The sequence below is a fragment of the Microplitis mediator genome, chromosome 5, assembly GCF_029852145.1.
Source record: "Microplitis mediator isolate UGA2020A chromosome 5, iyMicMedi2.1, whole genome shotgun sequence".
Taxonomy (NCBI): domain Eukaryota; kingdom Metazoa; phylum Arthropoda; class Insecta; order Hymenoptera; family Braconidae; genus Microplitis; species Microplitis mediator.
In genome coordinates this window covers 3041498-3059912 of record NC_079973.1, presented here as the reverse complement: position 1 = coordinate 3059912, position 18415 = coordinate 3041498, and the positions used below count along the sequence as shown (strand labels likewise).

General features: G+C 29.4%; 2 protein-coding genes across 5 annotated transcripts; one reads left to right on the top strand and one right to left on the bottom strand.

Moving 5' to 3' along the window:
- Positions 1-4472: 4472 nt before the first annotated feature.
- On the top strand, positions 4473-15542 carry LOC130668229 (protein bicaudal C homolog 1-B). 4 transcript variants are annotated; one of them, XM_057470404.1, is made up of 10 exons: positions 4473-4631; positions 5140-5379; positions 5495-5538; positions 6833-6902; positions 7887-7966; positions 8926-9141; positions 9895-10134; positions 10525-11911; positions 12057-12176; positions 12307-15542. In XM_057470404.1, the coding sequence occupies exons 2-10, from the start codon at positions 5157-5159 to the stop codon at positions 12429-12431; spliced, it is 2505 nt and encodes an 834-aa protein (XP_057326387.1). In that variant the 5' UTR covers positions 4473-4631; positions 5140-5156; the 3' UTR covers positions 12432-15542. The 4 variants fall into 4 exon arrangements, with proteins under 4 accessions (XP_057326387.1, XP_057326389.1, XP_057326388.1 ...); XM_057470405.1 differs by having other exon boundaries at positions 4511-4578; XM_057470406.1 differs by lacking the exon at positions 12057-12176.
- A 102-nt stretch (positions 15543-15644) lies between these two features.
- On the bottom strand, positions 15645-18164 carry LOC130668232 (peroxisome biogenesis factor 2). Its single transcript, XM_057470411.1, has 2 exons — positions 17584-18164; positions 15645-17503 (listed from the first exon to the last, which is right to left on the bottom strand). Exon 2 carries the CDS (start codon positions 17463-17465, stop codon positions 16614-16616), a length of 852 nt encoding a protein of 283 aa, XP_057326394.1. The 5' UTR covers positions 17466-17503; positions 17584-18164; the 3' UTR covers positions 15645-16613.
- Between the last annotated feature and the right edge of the window lie 251 nt (positions 18165-18415).

The following is an 18415-nucleotide window of genomic DNA, read 5'->3' as shown; positions in this document are numbered from 1 at the left end:
GGAAACTTTTTTTCATTTAAAAAATCTGATGCTTAAAATTTCAAATTATTCGAATTTTTTTTTTCTTAGGTTTTATATGGGGCATTCCACGCCAAATCGACCACTTTTGACCCCGACCCCTTTCGATTTGGCTGAAAATTTTTTTTCCTTTTATACCCGATTAAAATCATTTTTCAGAAAATTTTCAAATTTTTTTACCCAACCCAAAAAAACTTATGAGTTTTTCAAAAATAAGGCTTTTATTTTATCAAATAGCTATAACTTCTTCAAGAATTGACTAATCGGGACGTTTTTTTTTTTCAAAATTTTTGTCATTGAATGTACTTTAAAAAAAAAAATACAAAAAAATTTTATGATGATAAACTCTATGAAATTTTCAGTTTTTTTGAAAAAAACCGTGATTTTCTTAAAGTACGTCATGTTTTTTTTTTTTTTTTATTTTCTCAAAAAAAACTTCATTTAATGCTGCAATTTTTCCCGCCAATCCTAGAGTGGGCCGACTATTCCTTCTATTTTTTTTTATCAATTGAAAAAAAAATTTTTGCCCAGTTGGGCTTATTTTGCTAAACATCAGTCTGGAAATTTTTGAGGATTTATAGATGACATCCGGCTTTGAAGAATTGAGACGAAAAAATTCATTGATAGTGGTAATCCTCCAAAATAAGCCCAACTGGGCAAAAATTTTTTTTTCAATTGATAAAAAAAAATAGAAGGAATAGTCGGCCCACTCTAGGATTGGCGGGAAAAATTGCAGCATTAAATGAAGTTTTTTTTGAGAAAATAAAAAAAAAAATAAAACATGACGTACTTTAAGAAAATCACGGTTTTTTTCAAAAAAACTGAAAATTTCATAGAGTTTATCATCATAAAATTTTTTTGTATTTTTTTTTTTAAAGTACATTCAATGACAAAAATTTTGAAAAAAAAAACGTCCCGATTAGTCAATTCTTGAAGAAGTTATAGCTATTTGATAAAATAAAAGCCTTATTTTTGAAAAACTCATAACTTTTTTTGGGTTGGGTAAAAAAATTTGAAAATTTTCTGAAAAATGATTTTAATCGGGTATAAAAGGAAAAAAAATTTTCAGCCAAATCGAAAGGGGTCGGGGTCAAAAGTGGTCGATTTGGCGTGGAATGCCCCATATATAAATTTGAAAATTCTATAAACATAAAATCATAAATAATTAGTATTTTTCAAACGTCATAATTTAGCCCGCCATTAAATTAATTAATTACTAGTTGAAAATTCAGGGAAAATTTGCGGGCATTAAAATTTTTGTTCAGACAAAAGAAAATATTAAAAAAAATTTCTGATATTTTACATCTAAATCTGCTTACTTCTAATTACCATAATTTCAAACTTCAAAATTAGCGGTTTTTCTTCCCCAAATCTTACCCTGGTAAAAAATAAATTTCAAATATTTTATGATCCAAAATTACTGCATGCAGTTTGCATTCCAAGCCTTGAAATTCAGACCCAGACTTGGGTAAAATTTTTCTAAAAATTATTTAAGTTTAAAGACTCACGCACTCATTGGTGCTGCCGCATTATATTTCCATGTTTAGATTATTATAAGCAATGGCTTTAAGAAATTTTTGCAAATTTAATTGCGAAATTTTTTTTTGTTGACAGGCCATCAATTACACCCAAAGCAACGAAGAAACTGTGCCGGAATCCGATGGCTTTCTTCTACCAACAAGAAGAATTAATAAAATTTTTTTTTTAATAAATACGATTTTTTTTACAGGCCATGCGAATTATTAAATTTGTTGCTAATCACTTCCTCAAGTTAGTTATGAAAATACTCAGACTAAAATATTTACACTTTGCAATAGCAAGGTTACATGATTTATATATATTCCTGAAAAAATATACATCGACTGAGGATTGAGGGAATCGGTCGAACTAAATTGACAATACAAAAAAAAAATATTTTTACACAAGGATTTTATAGAACTGTCTTATTAAACTGAGAAAGTACTCCGTATGTTTTATTATTTATAATTGACTATCTTACTAGTAATATTTGTGGATGATTAAAAAAAAATAATAAATAATTATTGATATTTATATTTGACAATCTATACTTTTATTATTATTTATTTCCTTCACAAGTACTTTTTTTCGTACTGTGACAAAAATTGTTCAGGAAAAATATCATTATTAAACATTAATGTCATAGTGTAATACAGTATACCCCAATATTACTATCAAAAATTTTGAACGGATAACTCGTCTCATACATGTTTCCAGCTCGGAATATAAAAACTCTGAAATAAGTATCTTACCAGGGACACCACAAATGGTGGGCGCGATCTAGTGGCGAGCACCGAACTACTCCCGCTGCTCCTGCCTAACACCATAACTTTTAAGTCAATAATCATTAGGTTCAAATATATATTTATTAACTTCGAACAAATATATTTATTTATTCTAAATGAATATATTTTTTTGTGTCTAATTAATATTTATTAGAGTTAATATAATAATATTTTGCTCTAATATTTGGATTTGTTGGCACTACAAAATAGTTTAGTTGTCCTTTAAATAAATATTTTCTTAACTCTACCATATGATTTTATTATCGTAGAGAGAGAAACATTAATGTCAACCGAATAGAGTCTATTAAATCATTTGTTAAAAATTCTGGAAGCCAAGTATTCTAATGTATCTTCAATTTTAATGATTTGTAACATCGATATGGCCATGTTTTCCTCTGTCATCTGGTTCATCACTTCAACATTTTCGTCACCTAGTCTATACAATTCCGTGAACATCTTTTCATCTTGTATTTGCAGCCATTTCAAATATTTGTAGTAACCCACGTAGTTCTTCAGTTTCCGGTACTCATGTTAATAAATAAATAAATAAATAAATAAATAACTTACAAGTTTCGGGGTAAATGATTTCACAATTTTTATAACGAAATCCATCGCAATGGCAGTATGACGACTGTATATATGTACCTGGAGATACTGAGAGTCTCTCGTCAATGTAGAATGGTAATCAGTCCTATGCTAGTAATGCTAGCATAGCCACCGTTACTATGTAGAATCGTAGAATGGGGGTGATTACTCTGCCCGGTGACTCTTGACGCTAAAAAATCCTCGTTTCTATGTAACATAGTAATAGTTACCGTTCTACATAGGAATTAGGGATGGAAACTTAAGATGAAGAATCGATCTCGATTCCGATTTTTTTTTATAAATTTCGATTCTCAGAATCCATTAATCACTTTCAAGAATCGATTCTTTTAAATTTCATTGATTCTGAGTAAAAAAATTTCGCAAAATCAAGTCAGAACAGAAGGTGTTTTCATACCGTAAAATAAGGTAGAAGTGCCATTTGTGGCCACTACTCCATTTTTTGACATTTAATACTTTATTTGAATAAATGAAAATGTATTAAAAAAAAAAAAAATTGTAATAGTGGGATAAAAGTATCTTCGAACACATTTAAAAAATTAATTGTCATAATTATGTCATTACATATTTTACAAATTATTTTATTTATGTTTTATATTTAAATTTTAAATTATTTTCACTAATAAAAATAATTTATTAAATTAAAAATATGATACTGAAATTAGCCGACGTCTAATAATTTTTGGATTTTTTAAAAAACGATAAATTATGAAAAAAAAAAATATTTAAAAAAATTGCACTTGTAGTCTTTTTAATTTTCCACATGTGCATATTTTTAGTTTTTTTTTTTTTTTTTTTTTCAAATTTAATTGTTCAAAAAAAATCAAAAAATTTTTATTGTCTGCTAACTTCAGGATCGTTTAAAAATTTCTAAAATAATTAAAAATTTAATATTCAAATCCACAATAAATTTAAATGTTTGCCGCCTCAGTGCCGTATCAAAAATTTCTACTTCACTTCCTTACATAAAATAATTAATTATTTTCGTCTCTAATAATTTTAAATTAATTCACTTAATTATTAAACTGAGCTCCAATTAATTCATTGCAAAAAAATTAACTCCAAAAAATATTTAAATTTAAATTTATTTAAACTGTCATCAATTACAAATTAATTTTATCAATTTAAAATTTAAATAACTCACAGTATAATTTTCAAAAATAATTCATTTAGAAAAAAAAATACTGACCCGGGTTATTTTAAAAGTAATTACGTCACTGAATGACACGTGCTCGTGGCTCGATTCAACAAAACAGTAAACAAAGTTTTTTTTTCATCACAAGTAACACTCGCACGTGCAACAAAACAGAGCCCAAAGCAGATCGAGAGATTGATGTTAAATGTACATTTTTTTAAATATAATGTCACTCATATATATATATATATATATATAGTAAGTAACTTTTTTTTCTTTATTTCATTTTCTTTCTTTGCTTCATTCGCCGTCTCTCCCCACTCCCTCACATCTCATCCTACTCCCAAAAATTATTTACTATAGACAAATATATGTATACATATATATCTATAGGTAAATGATCTAGTGAACCTGCGAAGCGCATTGCCGGTAGCTCATTCTCATTAGTCCGCTCGTCGTCGGCACACTTGCAGTGGCAGTAAGACCGGTGAGGATACAAATTTTTCTCGCGCGTTTTTAGTATTTGAGTATAAGTTAAAAATTACATCACTAAAAACACGTACTGCGAATCGGTAAGTTTTTTCTTAGAACCTCCAGTCAATTTATCATAAATTTTTTACCCATTTCTTCATATTTTTTATTTATTTTATCGTAAATATGTTTAATGTTCAAATTAAAAGTTAGTGATGATTTAATTTTTATTAAATTCTGTTAACTTGCCTCGTGCTCACTTAATTTTTCTTTGTCTTCGTCTCTGTCTTCATATTTATCGTTATAATTTTCTCTAAATTACATATTCTTATTTAAAATATTTAAATTAAACGATAAAATTAATAAACAATCAAAGTTTAATTTATAAACATTGTTTTTTCTCATTAATAAGTTTAAAAAAAATTAATGGCGTCATATTTTCTCGAGCTTGACCTTGAAATTTTCAATTCAACTCATAGTTTATATAATAAATTACTCAAATAAATATATACTGTAACAATTAGTTCATTCATTTATTAGTAATAAATTATAAATATATGAATTTAAACTAAAATATAAAAAAATAAATTTAAATTTTTGAAATTCCAGATTGCAAAAGTATCAAAATGAAGCCTGATACTCTAGGACCTGTAGAAGAAAACCGTCCTATGGAAACGATGTCGGAGACATCGGAGGCGACCACAACGACCACGGCATCGGAGTACCAAGGATTTGATTTTAACGAAGACATCTTGGAGGTCGCACGTCTTCTTGGCGTGACAAATATCGAGGATCTTAAACGTGAGCGGTTCCGTGTTGATCGCCGTAAACTCGAACAAATGCTTATTGGTACCGTATTTTATTTATCACTTTACCCATCTTAATCTCCTTAGTACCTGACTTAATTACCATTATCATTAACAAGTAATTTATATTTAAAACAAATTTAATGGATTATTTTCAGGCGAAGATGAAACACTCGAACGTGCTGATGTTTTCTTCGAGAAGGTAATAAATTTTCATTGTCATAATTCTTTCAGTCATTAAAATATTCACTCATTATTGTCATACATAACTGTATATATTCAATACATATATACTTGTAACGCACATTGAATGAGTCATTACTCATTTATTATTGATGACAATAATATTAATTTTACGTACAATAAGCAGAGCGAGAGTATAATTTAAAATAACGAAATTCATTTTGAGGAAAACAATTTTTTTTTCACGTAAATATTTTAAGTAAACACTGAGTACTGAAATTACTAGATTTTTATATTAAGTATTAAATATACATCTATAAATAGATGTATAAATATGTATATATACATATATATATCAATTATTTTAATTACGCTCAATGACAAGCTTGTAATTTTGACAAGTGATAAATAATGTTATAGTAAAAAAAAACTAAATAAATTAGTGATATTAATTTGTTGTATGAGGAAGAAACTAAAGAGACGAGAGCAAGTTTACTTAAAGATACGAGTAGGGGAATTGTCGAGTGGGAGGTCGACCTAGCAAGCGACCAAGTGCCCGTTACATTATCTCGAATTAGTCAGTCAGTCAGTAAGTCATTCTGTCTCGCGAGTAATGTCGTCGCGACGCGGTGTACATAACTATTATTATCTCAAACTTGTTAACCGAGTATAGGTTTTATTATTTTAAAATAACAATTTAAATTATTTTACCAAGAGGACTTAGGGGTTTTGTAAATATATAAATAAATAAGTCGAGTTATTTATTTTTTAGAGTATTTAATAATTATCCAAATGCAATTACTAAGTGCATTTAATTATTTGTATAAAGATAGTAAATTAAGGTGAAACGAATGGTGAAAGTGACAAATAGATCAGCGTCTGGCTTTCACCGGTTTTTCGTCAAAGACATTGACAATCAGAGCAGGAGAAATGACAGTTAATTAGTCATTAAATATATAAATGTTGGTTTAAAAGTTTAAAATAATAAATGTGTATTTTTTAGTTTGAATTTTATTGAAAGAATAACCAGCAATAAGTCCATCATGACTGTGGTAATGACCTTTTACATATTTGTTTGCACATTTAAAAGTATCTTGTATGCTTATTCTTCTTACGTCAGCTTAATTTATACATTGAACTGCTGTGCTATCAGTTTCAAATGCTAGTTAGAGTAACGTTTTATTATTTTATATAATTATTTATTTTTTTAACTGATCGCTTTCGCTCTGCTTGTGTTAACTCACCTACTAAACACTAAATATTTAAATATTTGAATATTTAAATTAAATAATAACTTTTTATTTTTTAAATAGATTATGGATCAAACGAACACTATGATTTCCTGGCCAGCGAGATTGAAAATCGGCGCGAAATCCAAAAAAGGTCAGCTCATTAGTTTATTATTTTAATTAATATAAAAAAAAAAATTAACTGTCTTAATTACACTGTAATATATAAAATAAATTATCAATATTAATTGATATAAGTCACGCGGGAGCACAAGTATATCGTATTCGTGTTGTAAGTTACGTCAATTTATAATCTTACGTGACTGGCGTATCGTTTTTAACGTAATACAATTAATTATCTATCATTTGATTTTGTTTCGTTCATTTAAATTGCTACGAGGTCAGGGAATTTTTTTAATTATTTGATATTTAATCGGCTGGTTTATTATCATAAATTTTGACATAAAAAAAATTGTGATGATTATTAAATTAAAAGATATATAAATTATTAGCAGACTTGTCAGTGTGACGTGACGGCAATAACCGACAAGGTGGAAATTTTAGACAGGCTACGGAATTTTTTAGGTGATTCATTATCGTTCCTCATATTATTAGGGCCTATGAAATACTTGATTACCATTAAAACATTATATATATTGACATGACGACAATGACTTGCCAGTTGGATTAATGGTATTGGATACAAGTGTTACGAAAAATAATTAAATGAGATATTAATTTAAAAATTTAAGAAGATGTTGTGTAAATTTCCATAGCTTGTTTATTCTCGTCGGCTCGTTGTTCTAGCTTCTATTCAGGTTTCATCACACTCATTCCACTGTACACACTTAGAAACCAAAAGTCGCAATCGTCCTCGCATGCCCGCGACCTTCTGGTAATTTCCACGCACTCGACCCTCCTTCTTTTTCATATCGATACGATAATCATTAGCGTTAAATAATAACTCAATGATTGACGGAAGTTTTTAAACTTTTATGTCCAATTATATTAATGTACATAAATATATGTCGTGTTATATATTTAGCCTGCGTGGTTTTAAATAAATTATTTATTATAAATAAATGGGTATGGAAATTATTTGAAGAATTTGAATAAATAATTAATTATTTATTTTTAGATCCGCATATAAAGGTCATTGGTCGTGATGAAGATATTTGTACTGCCAAAGAAAAAATAATGCAGATATTGGATACACGAGTAAGTTTTTTTTTTATTTTATTCATTCAATTTTTATTTTTAAATTCTGTACATAAAATTTTATTACTCAATTTTATTTAACAAAAATTCATTTTCATTGAATTCGATCTTGATCTATAAAAAAAAATTCAAAATTTTAAAAAATTTTATACATAAAATTTTTATTTTTAAATTCCGTACATGAAATTTTTATTTACAAATTTTATTACTTAATTTTATTAAAAACTAAAATTAATTTTCATTAAATTCGATCTTAAATTAATAAAAAAAATTTTAATTTTCTGCAAAAATTTTATACATAAAATTTTTATTTTTAAATTTTATTACTTAATTTTATAAAAAATTATTTTCAATGGATTTTGATCTAGATGAATAAAAAAAAAAATATAAAAAATTATTAGACAACTTGAGCCTGAATTAAAAAAACAGATATCAAAATAACTCATAAAAATATTTATTTAAAATATCTTACGTTTAAATTATTCACAGTAAATATTTTTTATCAGGTATTAATAAATATCTCCATTAAGTCTACATATTGATTAAATATAATTATTTAAAACCTGATGATTTATTTAATAAAATAAATAATTAAGTAATAAATTTTCCTCTTATTGTTTAACAAATATATATTATTTGTAATTTATTTTTTTAACGCGAAAATTTGTGTCATTAATTCCCGATAATTTTTTTTTAAACGACGTACGGTAACAGTTAGTATGGCAATACATTAAAAAATAATAATAATAACAGTATGACCTCTAAAATAAATATCGGAAGCATGTAATGGTTTTAAAATATTATTTCATAGTTCAAAAGCTATTTGATTTAATTTAAAATCAATTAAACTTAAATGTTAAATATTTAACATGAACTTAAATTAACTAACTGGTTAATTAGCATACAAAAAGTTGATATTTGAATATTTAAGAACAAAACATATATTTGTGTTATTACAGCAGGGACTGCGAGTTACGATGAAGCTCGATGTGAGTTATACGGATCATTCTCATATAATTGGAAAGGGCGGTCTAACGATAAAGCGTGTAATGGAAGAGACCGGCTGTCATATCCACTTTCCCGACAGCAATCGTAGTAATCACCAGGAGAAGAGCAATCAAGTGTCAATTGCAGGAGACATGGAAGGAGTTGAGAAAGCTCGTGCGCGAATCAGGGTAATTTATTTATTTAACTATTTTTTATTTATTTATTTATTCAACGGCTCAATTACCTACTAAGTTATTCTGTTAAGAATTAACGGTTTTAATCCGGAGTGAATACAGAGCGGACTGTTTATGTATTTAATCCCCTCGGAGTAAAATTTACTTTGAAGGGAAATTTATTTTAATATTAAAATTCTGAATGGGAGTGAATGCGGATTTAAATAAAATCTAGACTCCGAAATCACTCCTCTGAAAAAACAAACTCCCGATTTACTCCGTAATCGGAGTCATTTTTTGTAAAAACTCCAAAACTCCGAGTGGCGGGGTAAATTTGGATTTAAATAAAATCTGTAATTACTCCGAAATCACTTCGTCAAAAAGACTCCCTATTTACTCCGTATGTGGAGTAATTTTTTTGTAAAAACTCCGAAACTCTGAGCCACGGAGTGAATTCGGATTTAAATAAAATCCAGTTCACTCCGAACTCACTCTACTGAAAAGACAAATTTTCCCTTTACTCCGAAGAGGAGTTCATTTTAATATTAAAACTCCGAACGGGAGTGAATGCGGATTAAGAAAAAATCTAGAACTCCCATATTACTCCGCTAAAAAGACAAGCTCCCTATTTACTCCGTATTTGCAGTAATTTTTTGTAAAAACTCCGAAACTCTGAATGGTGGAGTGGATTCAGATTTAAATAAAATTCGAATTCACTCCCGATTTTAAAATAATTTTATAAATTGATAATTAAATTTTTGATTACAGAATTTAACGCCATTGATATTTTCCTTCGAGTTGCCAATAATGGGATCAATGCAAACCGTCCCCGATTCAACGAGTCCTTGTATTGTTAAAATTCAAGAGCAGTACAATGTACAAGTTATGTTCCGCACTCGTCCGAAGCTACACGCGACTCTTGTTGTTGTAAAAGGTTGCGAGTGGGAGGTCCATCAAGTCAAAGAGGCCACGACCTGTCTAATTAACTACATGTGTAAAAATTTAGCGGTAAGCCATACACACACGTCATAAATTCATAAGTTATTACTATTGTTGTTATTTTTACGACTGACACGTTCGGATAAATTAAATTCACGCTTAAATTTTTTAGCTGTAAACATCTGTGATAAGAGAAAGAATATCTTAATTGTATCTATTAAAAAACAACCTTGATATCACGTGCTCATGTCAGTGAGGAAAAATAATAATAAATGATAAGCATTATTGTATAAACACTTGCACATATACGACTTTTACTTACACAGGGTTGACGGGGATCGTAAAAAAATAATAATATATTTATCATTTAAATTCCATTTCCTCATTATTGCAGTATTTTAATTCTTATAAACATGTTTTTTAAATTGATTATAAATAAAATTATTTTTTTTTTTATAGAATCAAATTCCAGTGCAAATGTCTATGGAAATTTCACCGCAACACCACAGCGTAGTGCTGGGAAAACAAAATGGAAATTTGAAATTAATAATGCAGCGTACATCGACCCAAATAATGTTCCCGGATGCTGGTGATCCAAACATACCGAGTTTAAAAAAAAGCAACGTTATAATAACCGGTGGTATTGATAATGTTTACTTGGCACGTCAGCAATTAATCGGATCGCTGCCTCTAGTTGTAATGTTCGACTTTCCTGAAGACGCAACGCCGACTTTCGACACCGAGACGATATCACAGTTGATGCAAACTCTTGATGTCTTTATCAGCGTCCGTCACAAGCCCAAGCAAAGCGCTCTGTCGGTTATTATAAAAGGAGTTGAAAAAAATGCATCCCGTATTTATGAAGCCAGAAGACAGATACTTAATTTGAAAGAGCCAAGACTTCATGCGACTATTCCAGATACTTATCATATACCCAATGCCACAAATGTATTCCTGGGAAACACTGCCGGTACAGTATCAGCTAACATGCGCACGAGACTGGATAGTTCAGCAGGTATCTCGTCATTGAATTCGCAGAGTACGTCACCCTACAGCGTGTCACCGTTGTCGTTATCTCCAACGTCAATGGGATCGATGAGTATGTCATCGCACTGGGGCGGATCCGCTTCATCGATTTACTCGGGAATGTTAAACTCCTCGTACGGAATTAATCACCCGAACGTCCAACTTCTGGCCGCTACACGTCATGCGATGCACAGCAACCTCCTTAACCCGCCACAGCCTGCGAACATTCATCGCCACGGACAAGGACTTCTCGGTGATTATTTTTCATACAGCAGCGCCTCGAGTACTTTATCGAGTCCATCAGCCAGCCCGCGAAACATATCGCCATCCCCGATCGGATTGTCCGATACCTCGAGCATGGACATCTCCGGAGTCCTGTCTGATTTCGGACTGAGTGACCTCCCGAGCGATCGTGCATCGAGTCGCCAGTACTCGGGTTACGATTACGACCAGAAGAAAATTATGGCATTTAAGGCTATGCAAAGTCTTCCAAAGTCAAACGAGTATCGAGTACCCACGTCTACGTGGTCGGGTTACGGTTTAAGTCAGACGATGCCTTCCGCTACGGTAACATCACTAGACTCAACGGTTCACTCTAAACCCATCGATCCTTCTGATCTCTGGGATGATCCCAAGACACCGTTAGCTTATGCGCCGTCGATGGACTTCAAAGTCGATTCTGCTCAAGATAAGGGTATGCTGGGTATGACTTCTTCTTACGTTGATCACACGCCCGGATCACGACTTGAGAAAGTTATCACGGGACAACACACCGACGTTGCCAGTATGCTCACTAGTGTTGGGCTTGAAAAATATATACGTAAGTTTGTTATTAAATTATATATCTTTAATTACAATCTCATGACTTCATTGCTTTTAAAAAACAATAACAATGCTTTTGTATCTAATTTACTTATCACAATTTCATTGCTTTTGTTTATTTTTTTTTTATTTTTAAACATCAGGTCTTTTGATGTCTCACGAAGTAGACATGACGACGTTTCGTTCGTTGACTGAGAAAGATTTGTATGAGATTGGAATCACAGCTTGGGGTGCTAGACGTAAAATTTTGCTTCTCATTGCCGGTATGTACTGACTTACTGCTTTACTGACCTCAATACCTGGTATTCATAAAAACTAATTACTGTATTTTGAGTTAACATAAATAATATTAACAACAGTATAATAATATGGAGGGATTCGACATTGTTACAGAGTTAAAGAAACGTTCTATGCCATTCTCTGGAAGCGTTGCACCCGGGGCTGAGCGAAAATCTTCTTTGACAAGTACATCCAGCACCGGAATATCCAGTACAACTACCGTCGAGGGCAAGTGGTAACGAGGACACGCTTGCTTCCTCTTTCTCTAAGTCAAACGAGATAATAATCGAGGTAGTAAATGTTGAGAAAAATATTTTTTTAAAAAAAGAGGAGAAAAAAATAAAAGCAACACGAGGGAGCGGCGTTTTTACCGCGGGATATATATTTAGTGAGATTGTACGTTGCATTCAATATTTTAAGAGCCCGGGGAAAAAGGCTAGAGTTTATGTTTGTGTACCGGAACAAGTTGATCACGTATATTACTTTTTTTTTTTTTTTTTTTTTTTCATATTTATTTTTTTCGCGCTCGCAGGATCTCTCCCTCGTAAGCGAGATAGGAAAATTCGTTATTATAATTATAATTATTATTAATCGATTAAATTAATTTTATTTTATATAAATACACAAAAAAAAAGGATTTTTTGGCGCGAAAATTTTTTACTTGGCCTTAGAAAATTTTCGCACTATGAATTAAAGCTAAAATTTTTTTAGAGAAAAAATTTCTTGCACCAAGAAAATCCTTTTTTTCTGTGTATAGATATACATATACATATATATATATATTAATATATATATATTTATAATTGTAATGTAAGTAGTTAGCAAATCAACTAGCGTTCCTTGTGTTTGGACGCGTAATTGCGGGCGATCACGTGTGAATTTAAGCACGAGGAATAAATTATCAATTTTTTTTCGATTCGTTTTGTAAATTATAACAGATACGCGATATAACTTGAGTTTAAAACTCTTTAAATATATACTATTGTATATTAAACGATTGGAGTTGTAAGATATTATGAATGCCAATCGTTTTAAATTTGTCTGTGATGATTTAATGATGACGATAATGAGCGTTTCATGTACGGAACTCGTGTAAAATATTATTTCTCGAGTATCTGTAAATCGATCGATCGTAGCTGCACGTAAAGCGTTACACAAAAATCAATTTATTTACATATTTATATTATTTTCACTTAATCAAATGCATCCAGCGTCTATTTGTATTAGCGAAATAAATAATTAATTTCGACTAAGCTCGAAAACTCATCGATTTATATATTTAATACCTAATTTATTTATATTTATACTCGTTAATAAATTTATTTATACTTTACCAAAGCTCCCGGCTTTGTAGAAAATTTTAATTGTTGAGATTTTCGAGTTTTATTTTGTTTAACGATAGCTTATTTATTATTATTATTATTATTATTAATTATTAATTGAATTTTAGAGGCCGCTGAATGCATTTGCGTTAAGTGAATCTAGTTATTTGCATGCTAATGATTAATAATAAAAGATTAAATTAAATATTACTAGATTATTATGCATGAAAAAATATTGAAGGTCAAAAAAAATATTTAATACGATAAAAATTATAATTATAATTTCCCTCACTGTACGATAATTGTCAACTAAAGTCTATTAAAATTATGATCTTGAAGTTAACCGACTGTTAACAATTTTTGGATTTTTTTTCGGCAAATCAATTGAAAATAAAAATAAATTAAAAATATGCACATGTAGGAAATCAAAAAAACTACAGGTGCAATTTTTTCAAATATTTTTTTTTTCATAATTTGTGGTTAAAAAAAAATCCAAAAATTATTAGACGGCTAACTTCAGTATCTTTAAAAAAACCGACGTCTAATAATTTTTGGATTTTTTTAAAAACGGTAAATTATTAAAAAAAAAATAAAATAAAAAAATGCACATGTAGAAAATTGAAAAAACTATAAGTGGAATTTTTTCAAATATTTTTTTTTTCATAATTCATCGTTTAAAAAAAATCCAAAAATTATTAGACGTCGGTTAACTCCAGTATCATTAAAATTTGATAATTTTTTTTTTTTTTTTAATACCCAATGAGTGAGGAAGGGAATTGGTACGATTTTATTTGAGCCATTAGCACTCGCGAACCGATAAAGTTATTTTTCTCAATCTAAATTATTATTTTAAACATTATTATTATTTATTTATTACTATCATTTTTTTTTGTTTACTCCACTTTAATGCGTTAGGTAATGAGCTTTGCTCACAAGCGCTCTTACACTTGACTAAAATATAAATTAATAATTTTTTTTTTTTTTTTTTTTTACCGTTAATAGTTTTTTGACTAAACACAGAGTTTTAAAAGCAATTAATTGAAGATAATTATTGCGGTGTTCATTTATAATAATTAACTACCATGATTTAATTATAAATAATATTTAAACGAGTAGAATAAAGTCGTACAATATTATTTAGTTTTCATTTTCATGATAATTAAGTATAAAAAAAAATGAATAAAATTGTCGGAATAAATTTATTTGAGTTTTCATAAATTTAACGACAGTAAAAATACTTGTGTTCGTTTAAAAAAAAAAAAATAAGTCCCTCGTTTTAATGATTGTTTCTTACCATCAGTTACCACCCTGACATCTCGTACCATTTACTCATAAATAAAAATATAAATAATAATTCATTTTTTTTCCTTTTGATATGAATATTTTTTTTTTGTTTGCATGTCTTATGAATTTAAAAATAAAATCGAGTTGAGAGTTGAGTAAACAATTAATGCACAGAGATTGTAAAAACAATTAGAGTTATTGCTCGTCAATCCGAAATTATACAGCAGCCAAATTCAATTAAACTTTTTTTCTACTGTCCATTAAAATCTAAATTTATTCTCAATAAAAAAAAAAGTTAATGGAAAAAATGGTCAAGTGAATCTTAATTAAATAATCCAGGTGACAGATCTTTCAACATTTAAATATAAATATTTATTCAGTCTGATATTTATTTTTAAAAATAATTTATTATTTTTTTTTTCAATCGCAAAATGTTGCAGGATCGTAAAAACTTAAATTTAAATCGAAATAAAATTAATCATTCGATTATGTAAACACGGACTCATTCTTTTAGGATCGTGACCATTTTACAACGAAAAATGTCCATCTTTTCAGCTTTATTTTTACGTATTAATAATATTTATTATTGTTATTAATATTTAAATCTATAACGATATTTAAAAAAGATTCACTTAATCATTTTGATAAGCACACGAGCAATAAACAAAAAACATGTAATTAAATTAATTTTTTTTCTTCGTTCAAACGGAAATGTAAACTATTTTGATAAGAAAAAAAATAATACGTAAATATTTGTTAACAATAATTATAAATGTTAAATCAATCACTGTGGCTATGCATGAAAAATAAAATTGATACTTTTTTAAATAAAAAAAAAAAAAAAAATATATACAGTTTATTTATTTAAATAAAAATTATTAGTCGCAAGATAAATAAAACATTAATTTATTTAAATTAACATCAATAGGCTGACAGGTCAGCTATTGGGACACTTGATAATTACACTATTTTTATTATAAATAGTAAATTGTGACAAGGGATGAAACAAAACGATTTCAGATCCGGGTGGCTGACCACCCGCAGACTGAAATCGTCTTTCATCCTGAGATCCACTAGATTTTTTATGATTATCGGCATTGGGACTTAAAATTTCAGTGTCAGATACAAGTTAATTTAAGACAGACTGTTAGCGTAAGCGTAAATTGTCATTTGCAATTTATAATTAAGCAGAAACTAAATACTATTTATTCACAATAATTTTTATAAAACTTAATCACAGTCAGAACTGTCATTTACGTAAATGAAATTACTATTAAATGACAAGTATCAGAGTTTAAATTACGGAAGCCTTCAGTCAGCGGGCAGAAATATTTTGTTTGTTCCCTCGGGACTAAAGTTTGTCTGTGCCCGCTGACTGAAGGCATTCAGAATTTACGCATTTGCTGATATTCATTGCCTTGGACTGAAATTAGCTTTGTTTCGACTGCGTAGAGACACTGAAACTAAGTTTCGATGCTGGTATCATGAAACTGCATTAATTTTATTTGTAAATAAAGTAAATGTTAGTACTCCATCTATTTGTATATCTCTACTTAGTAAATATAAATATTCAAATATATGAGTGATCGGGTACTAGTTCCCCGATCGGGTACTGGGTCTCTTACCTTTAATTAATTCTAAGTCGTAAAAAAATATCTTGTTTCAAAATAATTCAAATTCAACAACATTATCAGTATAAAAATCATCCTACGGTAAGAAGGATCTGATGATTGAAGATCTCCAATGCTCGTATCACTTGGTGAGGTAGAGGCATAATAATTGACATTTTGTTTCTGGGTCGTGTTATTTAAAAATTTATTTATGATCAGGTAAAACAATATAAGCTTTCATATTGTCACGATGTAACTCAGCACCACAGGCAAGACAATCAAAGCTCTCAGCAGCAGTAAAGTGCGCTTGCATACAGTAGTAACAGTAAAGATGACAGCAGCCAGCGTGTCGAGGTAGCACTGGAGTAAGATTGCAATAGGGACAGAGGGTATTTAAGTCCATGCTAGGGGTTTCGTTTATCACAGCCTTAGATTTCGGGAATAATTTACGGAATAGTTGTCGCATGTAATGGTAATTGATCATGGGCAAACCGGTGCTGAATATATTTATCAAACCGTGCCACAGTAGTTCCCTTATCATGAACGAGTATCCAATATCACGGAACACGTGGCTGGTAACATTGCAGCTGCGGATTCCCAGCAGACGTTCTCTGAGGAACGGCTGACTTCCACGGTGTAAAAAAATGAGCAGGTTCGAAAAACTCAGCGCACTAACTGCAGTTGACATGACGTCTAGGTATTTAACGAACGGTTTCGTCCGTGCGCTGACTAATCTATTAGGATCTAAATATTTTTCTTCGAGGTAATGAGGCACCACCGACATCAGCACCAGCAGCACCGCCTTGTTTTTTGTTAAATCTGCGTATGTTAAATTTAATAACTTCTGTCCAAGTGTCGATTTACCTCGAATCAAAGTCCACACCCATATGATCGTCCGCAGACTGGCGTTTATCTCCGGACTCCATCTCTCAATGACACCTGGGGCAAATAGCTGTGAAGACTCATGGATTTTTGTTGAAAATATACGAAATATTTCATCGTCTAATTTTCCAGCATCCAGTTGGTTCACTCGTGATACATATGACGAACTCATCATTGATTAAAATTTTTTATCTGACATAACCTCAACTCCAACTAGTAAATAAATGATTAATTAATAATTAGACATTTAAAAAATTTAATTATAAATTTTTATGTAATTTAATAAATCTTACCTGTCATCTGTATTTTTTAAACATTTTTACACAAATTGTTTTTTAAAATTATTGCAAATCATTCCATTATTTATCTGACAGTTCGTTTCACGTGTGAATGTAGCAGACAGACAATTTTTGAATTTTAAATAAATAAATAAAATGACACTGAAGTTAGCCGACGTCTAATTTTTAAATTTTGTCTCAAAACAATAAATTATAAAAAAAAAATATTTGAAAAAATTGCACCTATAGTTTTTTGAATTTTCTACATGTGCATATTTTTTTTTTCTTTTTTTTCAATTGATTTGTTAAAAAAAATCAGAAAATTGATTGTCTGTCAACTTACATCACATGACCGTGAATGTAGCAGACACGAAAGAATTTAAAAATTTGAAATAATGAAATTTAAAAAAATGCGCGTAGGGATTTCACGTTTATCTAAATTTTTATTTTACTTACATTTTATTTATTTATTAAAAAATTTAAAAAATTCCCACCTGTCAGTTACACGCGCGCTCATTTAAATTTTGACAGCTGTCAAAAATAATTAAATTATTTAAAATGACGACTTAATCAGAGTTAAATTTAAAAATCAATTAACAATTAATTAAATAAAATAAAATATAATTTTTGACAATAATTATTTGTCACGTTGGTTATCAATTGTTGATAAGCCGAATCTTCATTATCACAGTAGCAAAAACAACAACAGCGACACCAATAAATGTAAAAAGAAAGCACCTACCACCCACCACAATTGTCTTTGATACAACGTATGTGTGTGATATAAAGAGAGGAAAAGAGACAGTACATAAATAAAGAATATGCAAAAAAGAGACAGTTAAATATT